The sequence below is a fragment of the Eupeodes corollae genome, chromosome 2 (assembly GCF_945859685.1).
Source record: "Eupeodes corollae chromosome 2, idEupCoro1.1, whole genome shotgun sequence".
Taxonomy (NCBI): domain Eukaryota; kingdom Metazoa; phylum Arthropoda; class Insecta; order Diptera; family Syrphidae; genus Eupeodes; species Eupeodes corollae.
In genome coordinates this window covers 108,161,498-108,180,457 of record NC_079148.1, presented here as the reverse complement: position 1 = coordinate 108,180,457, position 18,960 = coordinate 108,161,498, and the positions used below count along the sequence as shown (strand labels likewise).

Genomic DNA, 18,960 nt, shown 5'->3' with positions numbered 1-18,960 from the left:
TATCAGTGACTAGGACGTTGCCTAATGTGACTCCAAATGGAAGCTTTAGTTCAAATTTGCTCAACATTTGCTTTGTCTGACAGCTTAACAGCTGTAAAAACGTCAACAAACAAAATACATTGGCTTTTGAAGGGATTCCCATTGGTTATAATAAGCTGTGTAAATTACTTCCGCGATAAATTTAATTTTTTCGATTTCAAAACTCATATTTTTTATTTTAAGAAAAAATAACAGCTGGTAATGACAGAAGTGCCTTCTTAGAAATGTCATATTGGAAGTGTCAGTCAAAGCAACGTTAGGCCTGCTTCGAGGTTGCTTTGAATGACATTTCTATTATTTCATCCCTCCAAAGAGCAAATATTTTGTTTGTTGACATTTTTTTACAGCTGATGAGCTGTCAGACAAAGCAAATGTTCAGATAATTGAACTAAAGCTTCCGTTTGGAGTCACATTACGTTCTTTTCCTTACGATTGTCAAACGAAACTTGAGGTCGAAGCTTCATTGTGATAGCATGCATTGAATTCCTATGGCTGAACTCGTAAACGTCAGGCGAAGCCGAATCTGAAGCGTGTTTGTGTTTCAGCCATAACCATCATTTGAGTTTTGTTGTGGGTTTAAGAGAACCCATATAGTATTTATATACGAAAAAGCAAAACTCAACATTCATGTATCGGAATCGTATGTCATCTTTGCATATAAAAAACATGGTACTATCGTCGTGAGTTCTTACGGGGAGACACCTAGTGCCAACTGCAAAATTAGCTATTGCAGTTTTATTAACTTAACTTTTTATATATAAAACTTTCAACGCCACCTTATGACTACACAAAGATATCAAGTGGAAGCCACTTTACTCTGTTGTATGCGATGCAGGTAGGCCATAAACGGACTATTTATTCAAACTTTCCCAAAAACCAAGCTTCCACTTCCAAATGTCATAGACAGCTGTTTGCTTGCTGGAATAATATAATAAACGTCATCATCCATCATCATCATCACAAAAATATTTATCAAGAACACGCCGCTAATTTACAAAATAAAAATTGTTTTATCTAAATAAAGGATACATTTGGCAAAATGTTTACTCTATGGACTTTAATTGAAGCTTCGCTGCTTTGCTTAAATGCAGTCTGTGTTCTTCACGACGAAAGATTCCTTGCTAAAAGTATAATTTTAACCACTTTAATTACTTGCAGACATTTTATTTATTTTGTTGTAATTCTTATAGTTGGATGGGGCCCAAATGCCCAACATCAAGACTTCGGACAACCCTCTATGAAGTCACAAATGCTTAACTTGATTCGTTCCATTAGAACTGTGGCCAAAAGTAAGGCTCGATAAATATCTCTTAACAATAGTTATGTTAATCCTAATTTTGTTCGTTTTTTAGTTCCATTGATATTCCTCAATATTGCCGCAATCATCATAAAACTTATACTCGGATAGATTAATATAAAACAAACACGAATAATAAATATTAAGAAATTATTTTTTTAAAAAGTTTATTGAGTTTTCCTTTGAAGTACGGACTTAACACGATTTTCCAGCGCCACACTATAAGCATCTAGTTTATATGCTGCCGCCTCCAATTTATCAACGGTATCGGATATTTCGTGAATTTGTTGCATTAATGGAATCTAAGGAATAATAAAAAGTTAATATCGATTGAAAATTTAACTTCAAGCCGTTTACCAATTGTTGGAACTTATCGTTCAAATCATTCGTCGATAAATTCAGACCCTCGGCTACATGTTTCATCTCTGAGTATTTCGAAATTGTTACTTTGTTCATGTCCTCGAGAAGTTTGTAATCTTCGAGTGGAGCATTCAGTTCATTTGTTATGTATTCCTCAGTTTTCCGAAACATTTTAGTCGCTAGTTTACTTAAATTTGGGTCATGTGGATCAAGGGCTTCGAAGCTTGAGGTGCTAGTTGAAAGGGTAGGCCCACGGATTGGTGAATCGAGAAGATCATTGTGCTGCAGATCGTTTTGATTCATTTTTTCGCGAAAGAAGAAACAAACTTCAGGAAATCACTTCTGTAATAGGGTTTAATTTTCTATTGTTCTTTTTTGTTTTTTTTTGACAACTGGAATGACAGCTGAAACTGACATAAAATTGACACTTGTGAAAGTGAGTGAGAGAAAAAGACAGGGTGACACGAAATATCAATGTTTGTGAAATGAAAAAGTTAACGCCGATTTGTCAAAACTTTATGTTATTTGTTATTGTTATCAATTAAGTTTACATATCATTCAAACAGTGATAAAGAATTAACAAGATGTCTCGGAGAAAAGAATACAATATGGGTAATTGATTATGGTCTGATTGGAGGAGATGTTCAAATGTAGACATGTGCATTCAAGAGGACAGAAGCGTCCACAGGTTTTTCTCAAAACCCACCTCTGTCTATCAACTTCTACTCTCACCTCCTCGCTGTGAACATCGGGTGCCTAGTACCTCAACTGGAGATTGCATTCCAACCCCAGTGGAAAGTTGTTGCGGGCAGCAAACGAGAGAGGGTAGGAGAGGCTTCAGCGGACGAATTCTCGAGATGGAATCAACGGCGGCGGCGCCTACAGTTCCAGTGAGGTTGAACTACTTAGTGAAGACCTTATAGGGCTTCTTCGACATATTCGAAGCCCAGGCTTGTAAGGAGCGGTTTATCCGGGTCCCTTTCCTTGGAGTTATACTAAGGATCTGGCCCTCCAGGTTGGGGGTTGTGCCGTCGGGATGACTTCCTGGCCACTTAAAAAATACCTTTAGTTGCGAAGCACCAACAAGCCTCGGATACGGACGGATTTACTGTTAACAACCCACGCAAACGAAATAAGGACAACGAACTTCGGATATGTACGTGGAATGTTAGGTCCCTTAACAGACCACGTGCAGTCGAAAAATTAGCGGAAGCCTTAACTGCTGCAAGGCAGATATTACCGCCATCCATGAAGTGCAATGGGATGGACCGGGCAACGCAAACTAAAAGACTGCGATATATACTACGGCGACTGCTACCGTGAACAAAGACAGCGTCTATTTGGGTGTGGATTTGTTGTTGGAACTAGATTCAGGCAAAAAGTCTTGAGTTTCAACAGTGTGAGCCTTAGTAGTGTCTTAGGAGATTTTAATGCCAAGCTAGGAAGAGAAGACATCTTTGTTGGGATAATCGGGAGATACCGCCTGCACGCCACCTCCGACAACGAATTCAGGCTGGCCGATTTCGCTGCGGGGCGAGACGTTCTGGTAGCTAGTACGCAGTTCACATATCTTAATATCCACAAGGGGACATGGAAATCTCCTGATCAATCAACCGTCAACCAAATTGACCACATTGCGATCGACGCACGACACTTCTCCAGTATCCAGGATATCCCAACATTCCGAGAGGCCAACATTGACTCGGACCACTACCTCGTTGTAGCCAAGGTACGGCTACGGATATCCCGATCCAAGCCAAAACAAGGAAGTACTGTGAGAAGATTCGACGTTAGACGGCTACAATCGCAAGAGACTGCCATGTCCTTTCCCGATCGAGTCTCTAATAACCTCTTAAGGAGTCCTATGCTGACTGCGTTAAGCATTGAAAACCAGTGGCAACATTGCCTTGCAGCCATCAGAGATGCCGCCTCTGAAGTGCTAGGTTTCACACGGCCACCACAGCGAAACCCCTGGTTTGATGACAAATGCCGGCAAGCGCACGCAGCGAAACAGTAGGCATACAAAACGGCGCTGCACAAAAGGACTAGAGCTGCTCGCGAGCTCTACGAGCAGAAGAGGAGAGAGGAACACCGGCTTCTTAGACGGAAAAAAAGAGAGTATGAGAAGCGTGCGATCGAGTAGATAGAGGGATGTCACAACAGGAATGAGGTTCGTAAACCCGCCACGAACCGAAGCCTGTAAAGACGATCAGGGGAGCATCGTAGTAGAACCACAGTCGATGCTGAGAATATGGAAAGATCACTTCTCCAAATTATATAACGGCGATGACGAACCGAATTCCGCTGTAAGGGAGATAGAACCACTCAACCTCGGCGACGCAGATCAACAATTCCGCCTACCCGACCTTGACGAAGTGAAGATAGCTATATCTAAACTTAAGTCAAACAAAGCTGCTGGAGCTGACGGCATTGGTGCCGAACTATTCAAAGCAGCAGGCGATGACTTGGTACGGAGCATCTGTAAAATATGGTCGGAAGAGAGCATGCCCGATGAGTGGAATCTCAGCATAGTGTGCCCGATACATAAGAAAGGAGACCCTCTAAACTGCGCCAACTACAGAGGCATCAGTCTCCTTAACATTGCGTATAAGATCCTCTCTGCCGTATTATGTGAACGTCTGAAGCCATTCGTCAACAACCTGATTGGTCTTTATCAGTGTGGCTTCAGACCAGGAAAGTCCACTATCGACCAAATATTCACACTACGGCAAATCTTGGAAAAAACCCAGGAGCTTCAAATCGATACCCATCATCTCTTTATCGATTTTAAAGCCACGTATGACAGCATCTATAGGGAAGAGCTCTACCGAGCAATGTCTAGTTTTGGCATCCCTGTCAAACTTATCCGTTTGTGCAGAATGACGATGGAGAATGCACGCTGCTCTATCAAGGTCGGAAAAGATCTTACCGATGCATTTGATGTCAAAAAAGGTTTTGGACAAGGCGATGCACTGTCATGCGAATTCTTCAACATCGTTCTGGAAAGAACTGTGCAAAACTCAACCGTCAACACTAGAGGCACAATCTTCCAAAGGTCCATCCAATTACTCGGATATGCAGATGATATTGACATAATTGGAAGATCAAAGCGTGATGTTAGGTGAGCGTTTTTGAGCATTGCGACGGAAGCGAAGAAGATGGGTTTAGTGGTCAATGAAGGCAAGACCGTCTTAGGATGCTTTCTTCGGGGGATTTTTGGTCCCGTACGCATAGATGGAGAATGGAGGAGAAGACATAACGACGAACTGTACGGGCTTTACAGCGACACTGACCTAGTTAGCAAAATTAAAGTCCAACTGCTTAGATGGCTAGGTCATGTAGAGCGGATGGACATCAACGCTCCAGCCCGGAAGGTCTTCCAATCCAATCCCGTGGGACGGGCGGCGCAGTAGAGGAAGACCGCGACTCAGGTGGCGCACCCAGGTGGGAGAGGACCTCAACCAACTTGGTGTGCAAAACTGGAGACAGCTAGCTAGGGTATGAGCTGGCTGGTCCTCCCCGGACTGTAGCACCACCTTAAGTAAGTAAGTGATTGGAGGAGAATGGTGCTCTATTGTAAAAGATTTTGCTGTTGGGGATATAAAATATACGGATTACTTTCCACTATTCCTGAATATTGTTAATAACTATAAAAATTTACAGCTCGAATGTGCTTCTCATAATAATTTCATGCTTAGTTGGAAAACATCGGCAACTTTAAACTACCAAATTGCTTTGCTTACTCAATGTGAAACCAGGAGTTCTTTTAAGTTTGATCCAATCTGCGAGCTTGAACGAATTAGTAGGGAAGCAGCGAGATGTATGAAAAGTAAAAACAAGTTAACTTAAAAAAATGAATGGTATGACTTTTCATGCGAGTAATTAAGGAAAAGATCATTAACTCTTCTTAATCTCGTGAGAAGGTATGAAATTTCAAGTGTGAGGTTAGATTACTTGGAGAGTTACAAACTTTACATAAATACATGTAAAGAAAAAAAAAGAAGTATGAAGAAAATTTAGTGGTTTCTTTAAGTCGAAGTAAAGATTCAGCAGAGTTTTGGGCTTGAATGAGGAAACTTAATGTAAATTCTAAAGATTCAGCTGAAGTGGCATTGCAGGCGTTAAGTTATCATTGTGCTTTACTTTTAAATTCTTCAACACAAATATCTTGGAGTTATGCACGACTATCAACTTGGTTTGAGAAACTCGATAAGAATATAACTGAAGATGAAGTGAGTTGTGTTCTACAAAGTCTTAAAATGGCATGGCCGGTGGATCAAATGGTATACCAGCTGAGTTCTTTAAAAAAAACACAATTTTGTTTGAGATTAAATTGACAGAAGCGCTTAACAATATGCTTAAATTTGGAACGTTCCCCGATCACTTCTTTGAAGCCCTAATAATGCCAATCCACAAGAAGGGTGATGTAGAGGACCCTACAAGCTAAAGAGGAATATCGTTTCTGAATGCAGCCTTAAAAATATTCACAATGTTCTTTACGAAAGACTAAACAGTTAGGTTCAAGATGAAAACAAGATTAGCGAATTTTAAAGTAGTTTTCGTAAAGGATATTCCACAGTTTATGTTATCACTTGCGCAGTGGAAAGTCGACCAACATAAAAAAACTATACGCCCTTTTTTGTAGATTTTAAAGCAGCTTTTGATTCTATCAACAGAAACGCTTTCGTGTCAACTAATTTTGAAACACTATACCAAAACACCAAAGCATACATTTACAATGAAAAAAAATCAGAGAGGATTGAAGTGAATCAAGGAGTAAGACTAGGCTATAATCTAAGCCCCTTACTTTTGCACCTTTTCTAGATGATTTGGATGAGTATCTCAATTGTGGAGTGGAGTTTGCTAACAAACGGATCAAAGTGGTGATTTACGCCGAGGACATCGTCATTCTTGCGGAGTCACCAAATGATCAATAGACTGGAAGAATACTGCCAAATGTGGAATCTAGAAGTTTATCCGGAAAAATCAAAAGTCCTGGTTTTTAAGAAAGGATCTGGCAGAACGGGGAGAGACGCGCAATGGAAATAGGGCGAACAAACTCTAGACTTAATTAAGTCTTATATTTATTTAGGAACGGAGTTCACTTTCAATTTAAAATTAGAAAAACATCTCAAAAGCAAACTAAATAAGGCTAAATCGGCAAAATGTGTTAATTGGAAAAGAATCTATAATAACAAGCTAATTGCAACTGACTTAAGATATAGTGTTTAATGCTACTGCCCAAGCTATCCTTTCCCACCGAGAAAGATAATGGAGTATGCAATTCAATCAAAAAAACTGGTTGTAAAAGATTGTAACTTGTTAGCGGCGGACGGTGGCTTGACCCTGAATTGGAGTATGAATGCGGTTCAATTGAAGAAGATGCTTTACCAAGTAATATCCGTCACTGATGAAAATGAAAGGTATGGGCATATTGAAAAAGCTCGCTCATCAACGGAAAAGCAATATTATTCAAAGTGCGTACTTAACCTCAACGACAAAAACTATTTCACCAGCAAATATAACCATTCTATCATTGGATTCATATTTAAGATAAGAGGAGAACTGATTAGACTAAACTTAAGGCCCCATCGTAATTAAGTTGTCTATCTATGAACCCTCTATTAGCAGCATGAAAGAGAGGATGTATTACACTTCCAATGCTGACGGAGATAAGGCGTGTTTCCTTCTAAAAATAGCTTTCTGCAAATTGAAGAGGTTATGAACTATCTGAATGGTGCGAACTGGATGCGCCTTTACGAATTCTACAAAGAAGCAATAAAATACAGAGCCCTAATCATCGATGAACATTTTTGCTTTAAACCAATAACAGGCAGAAGAATCCGTTTACCAAATATACATTTTTGTTTTGATTTGACTAATCTAAAAGTCCTTTGAAAATGTTTTTAACTATATTGAAAAACGTCTCAAATTATGTAAAAACTTTTATTCAATTTCATGAGACATATTTATAGTTATGTTTCAAAATACATTTATTACGAAATAAATATTTCACAAATTTAAATATTTCTTCAGTTCATCGCATATTTGCATCATAGCTCTTATCATGACTTCTTTCTTATGAAAAGCTATGGAAATTCGAAAACAGTTTTTAAAACTATTATCAAATGAAAATCTATTTCCAGGAATAAAGAATATTTTATTATTTTCCAAGCACACGCGAAGAAAGTCATTCGCGTCTACGTGCTCAGGCAATTTAATCCATATGAAGTAGCCTCCTTGTGGTTCAATGAATTTGCACGATTTTGGAAGATGATTATTCAAGATTTCACAAGTTGCCAACATTCGTTCTTGATAAAGGTCCTTAACCATTTTAGCATGTGATTGGGCTAATTTCAATTCAAAAAGGCTAGCCATTATGCCGGAAGTAAAGTTATTCAAACAACCACCACTATTGAAAATACCACTGTAAGTCAATAAGAAAAACATCATACAAAAGTTAAATTAAAAATATAACCCTAGAAATAGAAATATAAAAATAAAACTTTTTTTGAACCTTGATTCTAGAATTATTTTACACCTTGGAGGTGCTTCAAGCCATCCAAAACGTAATCCAGGTCCAATGATTTTCGAAAAACTTCCATTCGAGATGACATTTCCTTTGAAGTCCTCATCATTTAGATTATCGTAGGCATAAAGTCGTTTCTGAGCATCATTGTTTCCGTAATAAAGTGTATTGTAGACATCATCGCATGCAACTAAAATATCAAATTCTCGAGCCAGGCTTATAAGTTTTTCTAATATATCTATTAAAAAACATAGAAAGTTAAAAATTGACATATATTGAAACTTTAATTTATACCTTTGGAAAATATTATTCCTGTTGGATTGTGATATGTTGGAATGGCATAATAGAGACCCCAGTAACTTTTGCTTTCTGACTTAAAATGATTTTTCTTAAGACCAGCTCTTAATTCATCAATATCAACACCATCACTATTTAATTTAACTATAAGAATGTTATTAAATTTTAAGTATTTTAAAGATTACATGGAAATTACCTGGTATAATTTTCAATGTGTTAAATTGTTGAAACGTTTCCAGTGCAACCATGTATGTTACTTCATCGACAAAAATATACCCATTAAGATCTATAAGGGTTGATAGAATAATATGCATTCCTTGTGTTGCTCCAGTCGTGACAATTATGTCTTCACTAAAAAACAATAAAGAAATCCATCGTTCAGAATTATTGGAAGGAATGGGCTAAGGAATATAATAATTCCAGCTAAAAGTAGCCCATACACGCAATGGTTTTTACTTAAATTCTAAAGTCGGCCACACACGATAGAACTATCTGGCTTTTGCTTGTTAGTTTTCTAACCCAAAACATCTATTTAATTGTCTGCAAGATCGATTAGGCTCGTTTGTTAACGACCAACTTTAAGTTAATCAAGAAAAAAAGTGGGTACAAATATAACTACCTAAGTATTGTAAATTCACCGACCTTGTTTAAATAATTGAGGTACAATCACTCAATGTTCGTTCATGTGATACCGGTCAAATTAAATTGAAGGTACCTTGGTTTAAAATTTGCTTTTGCATTCTTGCACAATACGGAAACATGAACCAAAGACCTTAATACAAATAAATTAGTTGGCGCAACAGTCCGTAGAAAACCAGGGCCTAGTGACCTACAACTCTCACCCATTCTTGTGTGCGAGTAATTACAGGGATGGAGGTGACCTACAGTTTATATGCCAAATCCGAACGGCTAATTTGAGAAAGCACTTTTTTATGACAAGAATTACTCTTGGAGAATTCGTCAATTCCTAGCAAGAGGAAGTACCCGTGAATAAAATTTAGGTGGCACAGGCAGGGATCGAACCCAAGACCTCTCGCATGACAGTCCAACGCACTAACCATCATGCGACGGGTATACAGCCAAAGACCTTACCGAAACTTTAAAATTAAGTTGCCAGCAATTGATTTTTTTTGTCAACATATTTTCGATTGACAATTTAATGCGTCCTAATTTAAAGGAACAAAATCACACGAATAAGAGTCAATATTAGGAAGGCATGGCAAATGAAAAATAAAATAATTAAGTTTTAGTCCTGGTCCCCCCGACGGTGTACCATCATCAATTTTTAAGAAATGTGCTGTGTATTTAACACACCCGTTATGTGTTCTTTTCAATACGTCTTTAACTATAAATTTATAAACACGGACCAATCTAACCTAATCTAATTGCGTACAGAACGGCCCTAAAGGTTAAGGTTATTAAAATTCTCTTGCAGCGTGATTTCGACAAGATTCAGCGATATTGCGACGAGTGGAAACTGAAAATAAATGTCCAGAAGTCGGAGACAATTCTGTTCCGGACTCCGTTGGCTAGGGCCACGAGGGATACGTGCAAGAATTGGCGCAAGATTATCATCGTTGATCTTCACGGGCAGCCATTAGCGAGCAAAAGTGTAGTGAAGTACCTTGGTATCTGGTTAGATCAGTATTTGTATTTGGAAAGACATATAAATGCTGCTCTGACCAGGGCCAGAGGAGCCTTCGATCTGACGAAACGGCTGTTTTTTAGCAGTCGACTTGACCCCAGAGTAAAGGTAATTTGCTACATGGCCGTCATCGGCAGATGATCGTTTATGGTTGTCCTGTGTGGTTCAACGTTGCCCCTTCCCAGATGGAGAAGTTTCGGGTGTTCGAGCGGCAGTGTTTAAGAAGCTGTACCGGCTTATATCGAACAGCCGAATCTTCTTATGTGCATTACTATTCCAACGAGGTCCTATACAACGGGACGAATCAACATAATTGACAATTTCGTGATAAAACTCGTTCGAGGTCACATTGCAAGAGCTATGTCTTCGACCAACAATTTAATTTTCGGGGCGTTCTATCCGAACGACGAGTATTTTGAAAGTGCACGCTTGAGCGGCTTCATTCCACCAGAGGCATTCCTCTTTTTAGATAGATGCGGTCTGATACAGGATAGATTGGAAGTTCCGCTAATCTACCACGTCAGACGACGAACCGTGGATAGGCGACTCTTGTACAATCGGGACGTCATGGCACAAGGCGGAGCAGAGCTTCTTCGGTTCAGTAGGGCTGTATCCGAACGGGACCGAACTGATAGGGTGAAGCAGGAGACCCAGTTTTGGTGGCTTCAATCGGCACTTGATATTGGGTAGTCGGGATGGGGTTTTAAGCCTTGGCCGGCTTACATACTTGTTTTATAGTTTTAGGGTTTAGTTTTAAGTAGAATAGGCATGGTGGCACAAAAAGAAAAAAAAATACAAACAAAAAAGTACAAAAAATAAAAAAAAAAAACACGGAATACAAAAAGAAAAGACAACAAAATATGAAAAACAAAAATGTTAGATAGTTAGATTTGCTGCTGTGGTTGTTCTAGTTTTAAGCAGTTTAAAGGTGAAATAGGTAGTTTAGGTTAGCTTTAAGTTTTATATTAAGGACCTTTTTTTAAGTAGTTTTTAAGTAAAAATAAAAAAGGACCTTGATATTATTTTTGTTCTCAAAATTTTCTAATAAATACAAAATAAATAAAATTTAAATTGAAGTAAAATAGATCTTAGAGCAGAAAGGCATTAGTAGTTAGTGTTATAGTTTAACTTAGAGTGTCCGTATGGGACCATTAAGTTAGTTGTAAGTTATGGATAATTAGGCTTGTTTTATGAATTTTTGTCTAGCTTTAAGATAAGTTTAAGAATGAACTAATAAAAATGAATTTAAAAAAAAAATACACGTCTTTAACTAACTCGCTGTTCACAAAACCAGTACACAATAAAGGTCCTAAAAGCGAAATAATGAACTACCGACCTATTTCTAAACTATCTGTGATATCTAAACTGTTTGAGTCAATCGTATGTTTTAATTATCTGTGATCAGCAGGATGGTTATTTTTAAAAAGCATTACTGGGTGTTAGATGTTTTTGAAAAACGTGAACAAGCAGATTGAATCTTTACTGATTTCAGCAAGGCCTTTGACAAAATGTGTCATAAAACATTACTTTTAAAACTATCACACAGGTTTAAACGACTGTTTCATAAACTGGATCTCCTCATATTTGAAAATTAGACGTTATAGTGTTAAATTTCGCAATAAATGTTCAAGTTAATTTGTTGTGAATTCTTGTGTCCCCCAGGGTAGTCACCTTAGTCCTATTCTATTTATTTTATTTATAAAGTACTTGGCTTTGATCATGACAAATTCGTCTCTCCTTATATATGCTGATGACATTAAAATAAAAAATAAAAATTAACTCTAGATTAGACTGTCTTGTCTTTCAAGAAGACTTTATATTATTCGGGGAATGGTGCAATAATCGTCTTGTTTCAAATGTTGACAAATGTTCCAATCGTTTTTAGTTACATGTTTGATTCTTGTATTGTTTAAGTAGACTTGGATGTTGTCTTAGATCCTAAACTAACATTCAATGTACATATCAACTTCATAGTTAAAAAATCAAATAGAGTTCTAAGTTCAATATGTTTTAAAATAACTTTTTGTTTTGTTTGTGAGAGCAGTCGTGGAATATGCTTGTACAGTATGGTCACCTTACTAAGCCGTACACGTCGTCGCAAGACTTGAAGCTATTTAGAAAATATTTTTGCGTTTTTGTCTACGATCCCTTCCGTGGTTTCATGATATTCCAGCATTACCGCCTTTTTCACAAAGACTTTCTCTCATAAATCGTCCATCTTTGACAAATCATAGGATGTATTTGCAGTTTTGTTTTATTGTTGGAATAATAAATGGAAAAATTTCATCACCATCAATTTTTGGTAGTTTAAACTTTAGATTTAGTCGTTCAAGTATAAGACTCCAGAAAGCATTGAATACTAATTTTAGCACATCAAACTACTCGTATAGTGTTATAGTCCCTTCCATCAATTAATTGAAATCTATAATAAATTCTACTCTTGCATTAATTCACCAAATGATAATATAAAAAGTATAAATTGCAAATTAATATTTTTCAACAGTCTAGTTTAAGTTTTTAGATTTTAACTATATATTAAGAATTGTTAACGTTAGTATTTAACGTATTATAAATAAATAAATATTATCTTGGCCTGAAAAATCTTCTGTCAAAACTTATAAAAGTTCTTATTAGTGTTCCTCAGAAGTATCCGAGTGCTAGAAAATCCATGAATCAACAACATTTTTTGAACTAAATAAAATAAAAAAAACTCAGTACGACGAGTTTTTGACTACAATTCTTAAAGTCCCAACCTGTACAGATATTTAAAAACACATTACTAAGGTTGCAGTATTAAACCTTAAGTTTTTGCTATAAATTAAGAATCATAAAATAAATTATTGTTTTTTCCACTTAACAAAACAAAAATTCTATCATCTTATTTTTTAGGAACTTTTTTTTCAAGTTCTTATAAAATGTAAATTGATCAAAGCTCAGCACTTTGATATTTCAATTTTCTAATTAAATCTTAGACCATAAAAAGAGAAAATACTGTTTATCCCATCACTATAAGTCCGTTCTCAACTTTGACCAAAACTGCCAATTGTCAACAATTGTTGCCCAAATGCTGTTCCAAATTTGGTCCGAAGAGAGCCTTCAAAAGAGCGTACATTTACCCTTCCTTCAAATTCTGCCCAAGAAATTTCTTTGGCCAGAAATGATTGGCCTGAAAAATGTCATACTGCGGTACGTAAATTGAATGTTATTAGCGTCGTCCGTTCTGTTTGCCATTCATTGATTAGGTTACAGAAAATTTTTTCCAAACACCGTTCCTTACTTTTTTGGCAGTTTTCCTCTCTTTGAAAATCATCCCCACTCTTCAAAAGTTGAGCCCGAGAAATTTTGTATGAGCTCATGAATAAATAATTTTATTTTATATTGGAACTTTCATTTTTATTGCAGTATTTTTAATCTAGTATATAATTTAAATTTTTCTTTTTGAATACAATCCTTATATATGTAAGAAGATTTAAGGGCCAGTTGCAGCTATTATTGGTTTTCATCATTGAAACCAATCATTAGAAGTTTTTTGACAGGTTGTTTTAAGCTTTCATTGAAAATGTTTGTCATTGGAAACAAATTTCCTGATTGTAATGGCTGCGTTCAATCTTAGACAGATAGGGTATCTGGATACCTTTCTGTTAGTGTTTTACTTGCAAAATAACAGCTGATCAAAAACAGCTGAGATGTCAAAAAAGAAATCAAAAGGTATGCAAGAACTTCTGGGGTATGCACAGAACAGCTGATTCAACACATGGTTGAATTTCAAGAAACTTGAAAATTGGTTTCAGCTTTTTGTATTTGTTGGTAAACAAAATGTTAGTTGAAGTTGTATTTGACGATGTTCTGTACATAATAGACGATGAAGAAGCTATTTTCGTCCGAATTTTAGAAGGTAATTATGGTCTATTTTTTTAAACTACAAAATTGACTTGAATTGTTACGCACCAATCAATTCATCATCGTCCGACGAATCAGTTGAATTATCCATTCAATGTTATATCTTACAACAATTTTGACTTCGAAGCTTTAATGTTTCTCTGCTTTTTGTGAACAGCTGAAAGTAGTTTTTATTTTTTGACAGCTATCCAACTCGTTCAACAAGGTATTTAAAAATCCACCTATCCAAGGTACCCTATCCAACACGAGATTGAACGAAGCCAATGAAGCATTTTATTTTCAATTGAGGATTGAAAGTAAAACTGACAGGTCTGATTGGCCAGCTGCCAAAAATTTGCCTTTTAATTAAGGCAACTTTATTGGAAATTTGACTGGAAAAAAAATCAAGGCAACTTATGTCAAAATGACAATTGATCATGTTTTTTCATTCCACTTAATGATTTATTAACTTCCCATAGGAAGTTATTGTAATGGGTCCGATTTGTCAAATTGAAAATTTTGACATTTCTCGACGTTTCAAGGTCCCTAAAGTCGAAATAAAAGATTTTTAGTAAGATGTCTGTGCGTGCGTGTGTACGTTCGTACGCCCGTACGTCCGTACGTTCGCGATGTTTTTTTCGTCCTCCAAAGCTCAAGAACCAGAAGAGATATCCACTTCAAATAAATTTTGTTATACAGATAATAAGACAGAAAGATGCAGAAAGGGCTCTAAAGAAAATTGCGTGGGTGGTTTTTTTTACCATAGCAGTTTGAAAAAATGTAAACATTTTTGGTTAACCCTAAATATCTTACGAACCAAAAACGCTAGAGACTTGAATTAAATTTTATATACATAATATATTGTAATGTGATATCAAACATTTATATTTTTTGAAAAAAATCCATAGAACGTTTTTTTTTTATAAATCAATAAAACTGAAAAAAAAAATTGGTCACCTCCAAAATTTTACGACTGCAATATGATTTCACCTCTAAAACAATTTTGTGCAACGAAGAATAATGTTTTTGACATCTGATAAAATTTTGAGAAAAATCGAATTTACAGTTGTTTTACAAAATATAAACACCTAAACAAAATTTATAAAAGTTGGTAAAAATTGATTTTCGACTCAAATATCTTTCCAAAACTTTGAGATAATAGCTTCTATTTATTTTTTTCTTATAAGAAATATTGTTTTCAACATTAGGACAAATTTTGAAAAGAATCGAATTGACAGTTTTTTTAAAAAATATCGACTCAAATATCTCTTTAAAAATTTAATGGCTTCAAACTAATTTTATCTTATAAGAATATTGTTTTCAACATTTGGTAAAATTCTTAAAAAAATTCGAATTGACAGTTTTGTTTTTTTTTTTTACAAAAAATAAAACTCTAAAAAAACAATGCTAAAAAAAAATGTAAAAATTTACTTTCGGCTCAAATAGCTTTTCAAAAATTAAAAATATTGGCTTCAAACTTATTTTATTTCACAGAAAATATTGTTTTCGATATTCAGTAATTTTTATATAAAAATAAGTAGTAAGTAATATTTCCTTACAATACAAAATACAGATCGTGATATGGTCTTGTAGCTAGCCTGAGGAGTGTTTTGTAGACAATAATCATTTTTTTAGTTTTTGTACTATGAACTTGAAGTAGAGGTTTGTGAAGAAAAGTTCTGAATTTGAAATTCATGACACTTGAAAAAGTAACTAGTTGCCTTGGTCAAAAATTACTTTCAAAGAATGAAGTTGACTGCAAATGAAGTCCCTTATGCTGTTTGAAACTGTCCAATGGATCACTTTTAGTCAAATGATTTTGTTCCGAAATATAAAGTCAACAATCTTTCATTGAAAATAATTTCATTACTGAAAGTTTAAATATGAATTAAAAGAAAGGGTTTTTTTTATTGTACTACTTGGGATGATGGTTAGTGCGTTGGACTGTCATGCCAGAGGTATTGGGTTCGATCTCTGCCTATGCCATGTAAAGTCTTTTCACGGGTACTGCCTCTTGCTAGGAATTGACAAATACTCAAGAGTAACTCTTGTCATGAAAAAGTGCTTTCTCAAATTAGCCGTTCGGATTCGGCATATAAACTGTAGGTCCCCTCCATTCCAGACAACATTACTCGCACACAGGAATGTTTGAGAGTTGTAAGTCACTAGGCCCTAGTTCTCAACGGACTGTTGCGCCACCCAATTTATTTATTTTTATTTTTAAAAGAAAAGTTTTGGGTTAAATAATGTTTTCTTTAGTACAAATCTCGAAACAAAATGGTCAATGATAAAAACCAATGATAGCTATAACTGCTCCCTTAGTTTTTCAGAAATCACTTATGAGTTAGAAAAAAAAATATTACTTAACTTATTTTAGCTAAGTGTTTATGTTTATGTAAGTCAGAATGTAATAAGTAATATATTTATTTTCAAGCATTGCATTTTTTTAACTAAATTGTTTACTTACCTCTTTACTTCACTTTTATAAGCTTCCGTCAGAAAATTAGCTATTCCCGAACGCACCTCAGGCAATCCAACAGGTGGACCATATTGAAACAACATTCCTTGATTGACAGTTTCTTTTTTCTAACATAACAATATACATTTATATATTATCTTTAACAAATAAATTATGTATGTTTTGTATACAATGAATTGTTCTTACCATACGATGAATTGTAGCTTTCTCAAAAATTTCACAACAATTAACTAAAATGTCAGGACCAGGAGCACCCACTCCTAAGTTTATGACATTTTGATCGTAGACATTTAAATCGGAATCATCAAAGAGATGTTCCAATTTTTTGTCCTCATTATTTCTTGGATAATTCACTTCCATGTTATGAATTGTTTTATGGAAAAATTTGTTAGCACTTAATGTAGTTGAAGTCGACGACACGAAACGCACTCTAGAACTGGAACTAAATATATTTTTAATCATTTTTGAAATTCATTTGAAAACAAATTGATAACGAAGGAATGATGAAGTATTATAGGTATTGTTTACATAAATCGAAAGCTTTATTGTTGAAAAATTCATTCCTCACACTTTTCAGCTTTCAGAAGTGTTGCCGTTTGATAAATTAATTAAAGTCAACTCTATTCAAAAATCTTACATAAAACTAGGTTCAAAAGTGTTTGATTTTTTAATAAAAAACTGTAGTCTGTTTTAACTTTTATGATTGTATTTTGTAATCTGTCTGAAATTCCTATTTCAAAACTATTATGTAATAAGTGATAACAGTGGTTGCATAAAATAAACAAACATGTTAATATAATACAAAAATGTGTATACCTAATCTATGTACATTAGGGTATATCTTATTTAGAAATGTTTTGAATTATTACGATAGAATGTTGAATTCAAAATGTTTGCTAGTTTTCATTCTATTTTCATAAAAACATTTATTAAAACTGTTTTAACCATTTTAAAATTTGTAAATATCTTCAGCCGTAAGTAAAAAGAAATTTCAAATCCATCGTATCTTTAAAATGAATCTAACTATCTTTTAAATGCGAAATTGATCTCTGTAATACATTTCCACATTTAAGTAACGTTACTTCAAGGCCTCTTAATTCAAACGTCATCCACTTCGTTTCATTATTTTGACATTTCAATTGTCATCTTTTTAATTTTGAAGTTTGAAATTGTGAAATTATTTTCTTTCAGCCGTTTTTTTAAATATACTACATTGAAAATGGACTTTATTTTCATTTCATTTTTCAATGACTTAAATGTAGTTAAAACATTCGATTTCAATACAAAAACCCGTTGCATCTAGAAGTTTTTTTTCGACTGAAGTACATATTTTCAAAAGAAAATATGATAAAAGTGATAAATGTTGTGCGTTTCGATCTTGAAGGTCAGTGGTCACATTTCTGTTGTAATGGCTTCCATAAGACATTGAGGCCGAAATGAGGTTTATAAACATATGTGTTCTGTTGTTATTTTAGCTACAAGAACAATTGTAAAATCATATTATTCGTTTCTGTAAATACAAGATGATGGGTGATATATACTGTTTTTTAAAATGCTAGTTTTGCTACGTTAATTCTTATTCGCTTGAAATTTGTTTTGTTAACAGAATTCAATCTGTCAGAAAACAGCTGACATTATTACAATGTAGTACAATGTTGACATAAGTTTGTATTTAGATTCTTTAACGTTACTTGACTTAAGTTGCGTGTCCATTTGAGAGTACTTCTGCTAGTTAAATCTTGAGAGCAACTCTCGGTTGATTGTCCATTTGAGAGCCAAATTTTTTAAAAGATTTAAAAATTACCAACAAAATTTTGCATTTTATGACATAGTTTGATATCAAAATCTATTTTTGTAAACGGGATTTTTAGTCGAAAAGCAATTTTTACCAATTTCTGTAGCATTTGATTTTATTTCTTAAATAAATAAATACAAATTGGATGAATGAATCTAATTTAAAATCAATATCTTATATTGTTCACGAGATATCGAGAACCGAACATCAATTTTTAAAAATTTTTCGTACTATTTTTTTGTAGATTTTATTTTTGTTTATGAAAATATGTATTTTTATAAAAAAAAACTACAGAATATCGAAAACAATATTTTCTGTGAAATAAATTTGAAGACAATATTTTTAATTTTTAAAAAAGCTATTGAGTCGAAAGTAAAATTTTACCGAATGTTAAAAAACAACATTTCTTATAAGATAAAATAAATTGGAAGCCATAATCGAAAAATTTTTAAAAGTTATTTGAGTCAAAATTCCATTTGAGTACTTGTTTTTTGAGTAATGTTTTTTTTAGGTATTTATTTTTTATAAAAAAAACTATCAATTTGATTTTTGTCAAAATTTGTTAAGAGAAATATTATGTTATGTTGTTTTGGACATAGAATCATTTTTTATTCGTCCAATTTTCATAGTGACAATTTTT

General features: G+C 34.6%; 3 protein-coding genes across 3 annotated transcripts in view; 1 reads left to right on the top strand and 2 right to left on the bottom strand.

The window, feature by feature from the left end:
• Nucleotides 1-967: 967 nt before the first annotated feature.
• LOC129944233 (immediate early response 3-interacting protein 1) lies at nucleotides 968-1,502 on the top strand. Its single transcript, XM_056053541.1, has 3 exons — nucleotides 968-1,166; nucleotides 1,230-1,328; nucleotides 1,392-1,502. Exons 1-3 carry the CDS (start codon nucleotides 1,079-1,081, stop codon nucleotides 1,445-1,447), a joined length of 243 nt encoding a protein of 80 aa, XP_055909516.1. The 5' UTR covers nucleotides 968-1,078; the 3' UTR covers nucleotides 1,448-1,502.
• Nucleotides 1,473-18,960, bottom strand: part of LOC129944232 (biogenesis of lysosome-related organelles complex 1 subunit 2) — a 73,656-nt gene continuing 56,168 nt past the window's right edge. Inside the window, exons 2-3 of the mRNA XM_056053540.1 lie at nucleotides 1,694-2,021; nucleotides 1,473-1,638 (exon numbers count right to left, since the gene is read on the bottom strand). Of these exons, the coding sequence (XP_055909515.1) occupies nucleotides 1,504-1,638; nucleotides 1,694-1,999 (441 nt within the window). The 5' untranslated portion in view covers nucleotides 2,000-2,021 and the 3' untranslated portion in view covers nucleotides 1,473-1,503. The remainder of the gene's footprint in view (nucleotides 1,639-1,693; nucleotides 2,022-18,960) is intronic.
• LOC129944231 (2-aminoadipate transaminase) lies at nucleotides 7,627-16,980 on the bottom strand. Its single transcript, XM_056053539.1, has 6 exons — nucleotides 16,712-16,980; nucleotides 16,514-16,632; nucleotides 8,719-8,873; nucleotides 8,520-8,666; nucleotides 8,214-8,463; nucleotides 7,627-8,123 (listed from the first exon to the last, which is right to left on the bottom strand). Exons 1-6 carry the CDS (start codon nucleotides 16,883-16,885, stop codon nucleotides 7,709-7,711), a joined length of 1,260 nt encoding a protein of 419 aa, XP_055909514.1. The 5' UTR covers nucleotides 16,886-16,980; the 3' UTR covers nucleotides 7,627-7,708.

Excerpts from the sequence above, each read along its gene's own strand:
- LOC129944233 (XM_056053541.1), top strand. The coding sequence starts at position 1,079 with ATGTTTACTCTATGGACTTTAATTGAAGCTTCGCTGCTTTGCTTAAAT. Across the intron at positions 1,167-1,229 it reads CGAAAGATTCCTTGCTAAAA|TTGGATGGGGCCCAAATGCC; the intron begins GTATAATTTTAA and ends TAATTCTTATAG. Across the intron at positions 1,329-1,391 it reads CATTAGAACTGTGGCCAAAA|TTCCATTGATATTCCTCAAT; the intron begins GTAAGGCTCGAT and ends TTCGTTTTTTAG.
- LOC129944231 (XM_056053539.1), bottom strand. The coding sequence starts at position 16,885 with ATGGAAGTGAATTATCCAAGAAATAATGAGGACAAAAAATTGGAACAT. Across the intron at positions 8,874-16,513 it reads TATAAAAGTGAAGTAAAGAG|TGAAGACATAATTGTCACGA; the intron begins GTAAGTAAACAA and ends ATTGTTTTTTAG. Across the intron at positions 8,667-8,718 it reads CACATTGAAAATTATACCAG|TTAAATTAAATAGTGATGGT; the intron begins GTAATTTCCATG and ends ACATTCTTATAG.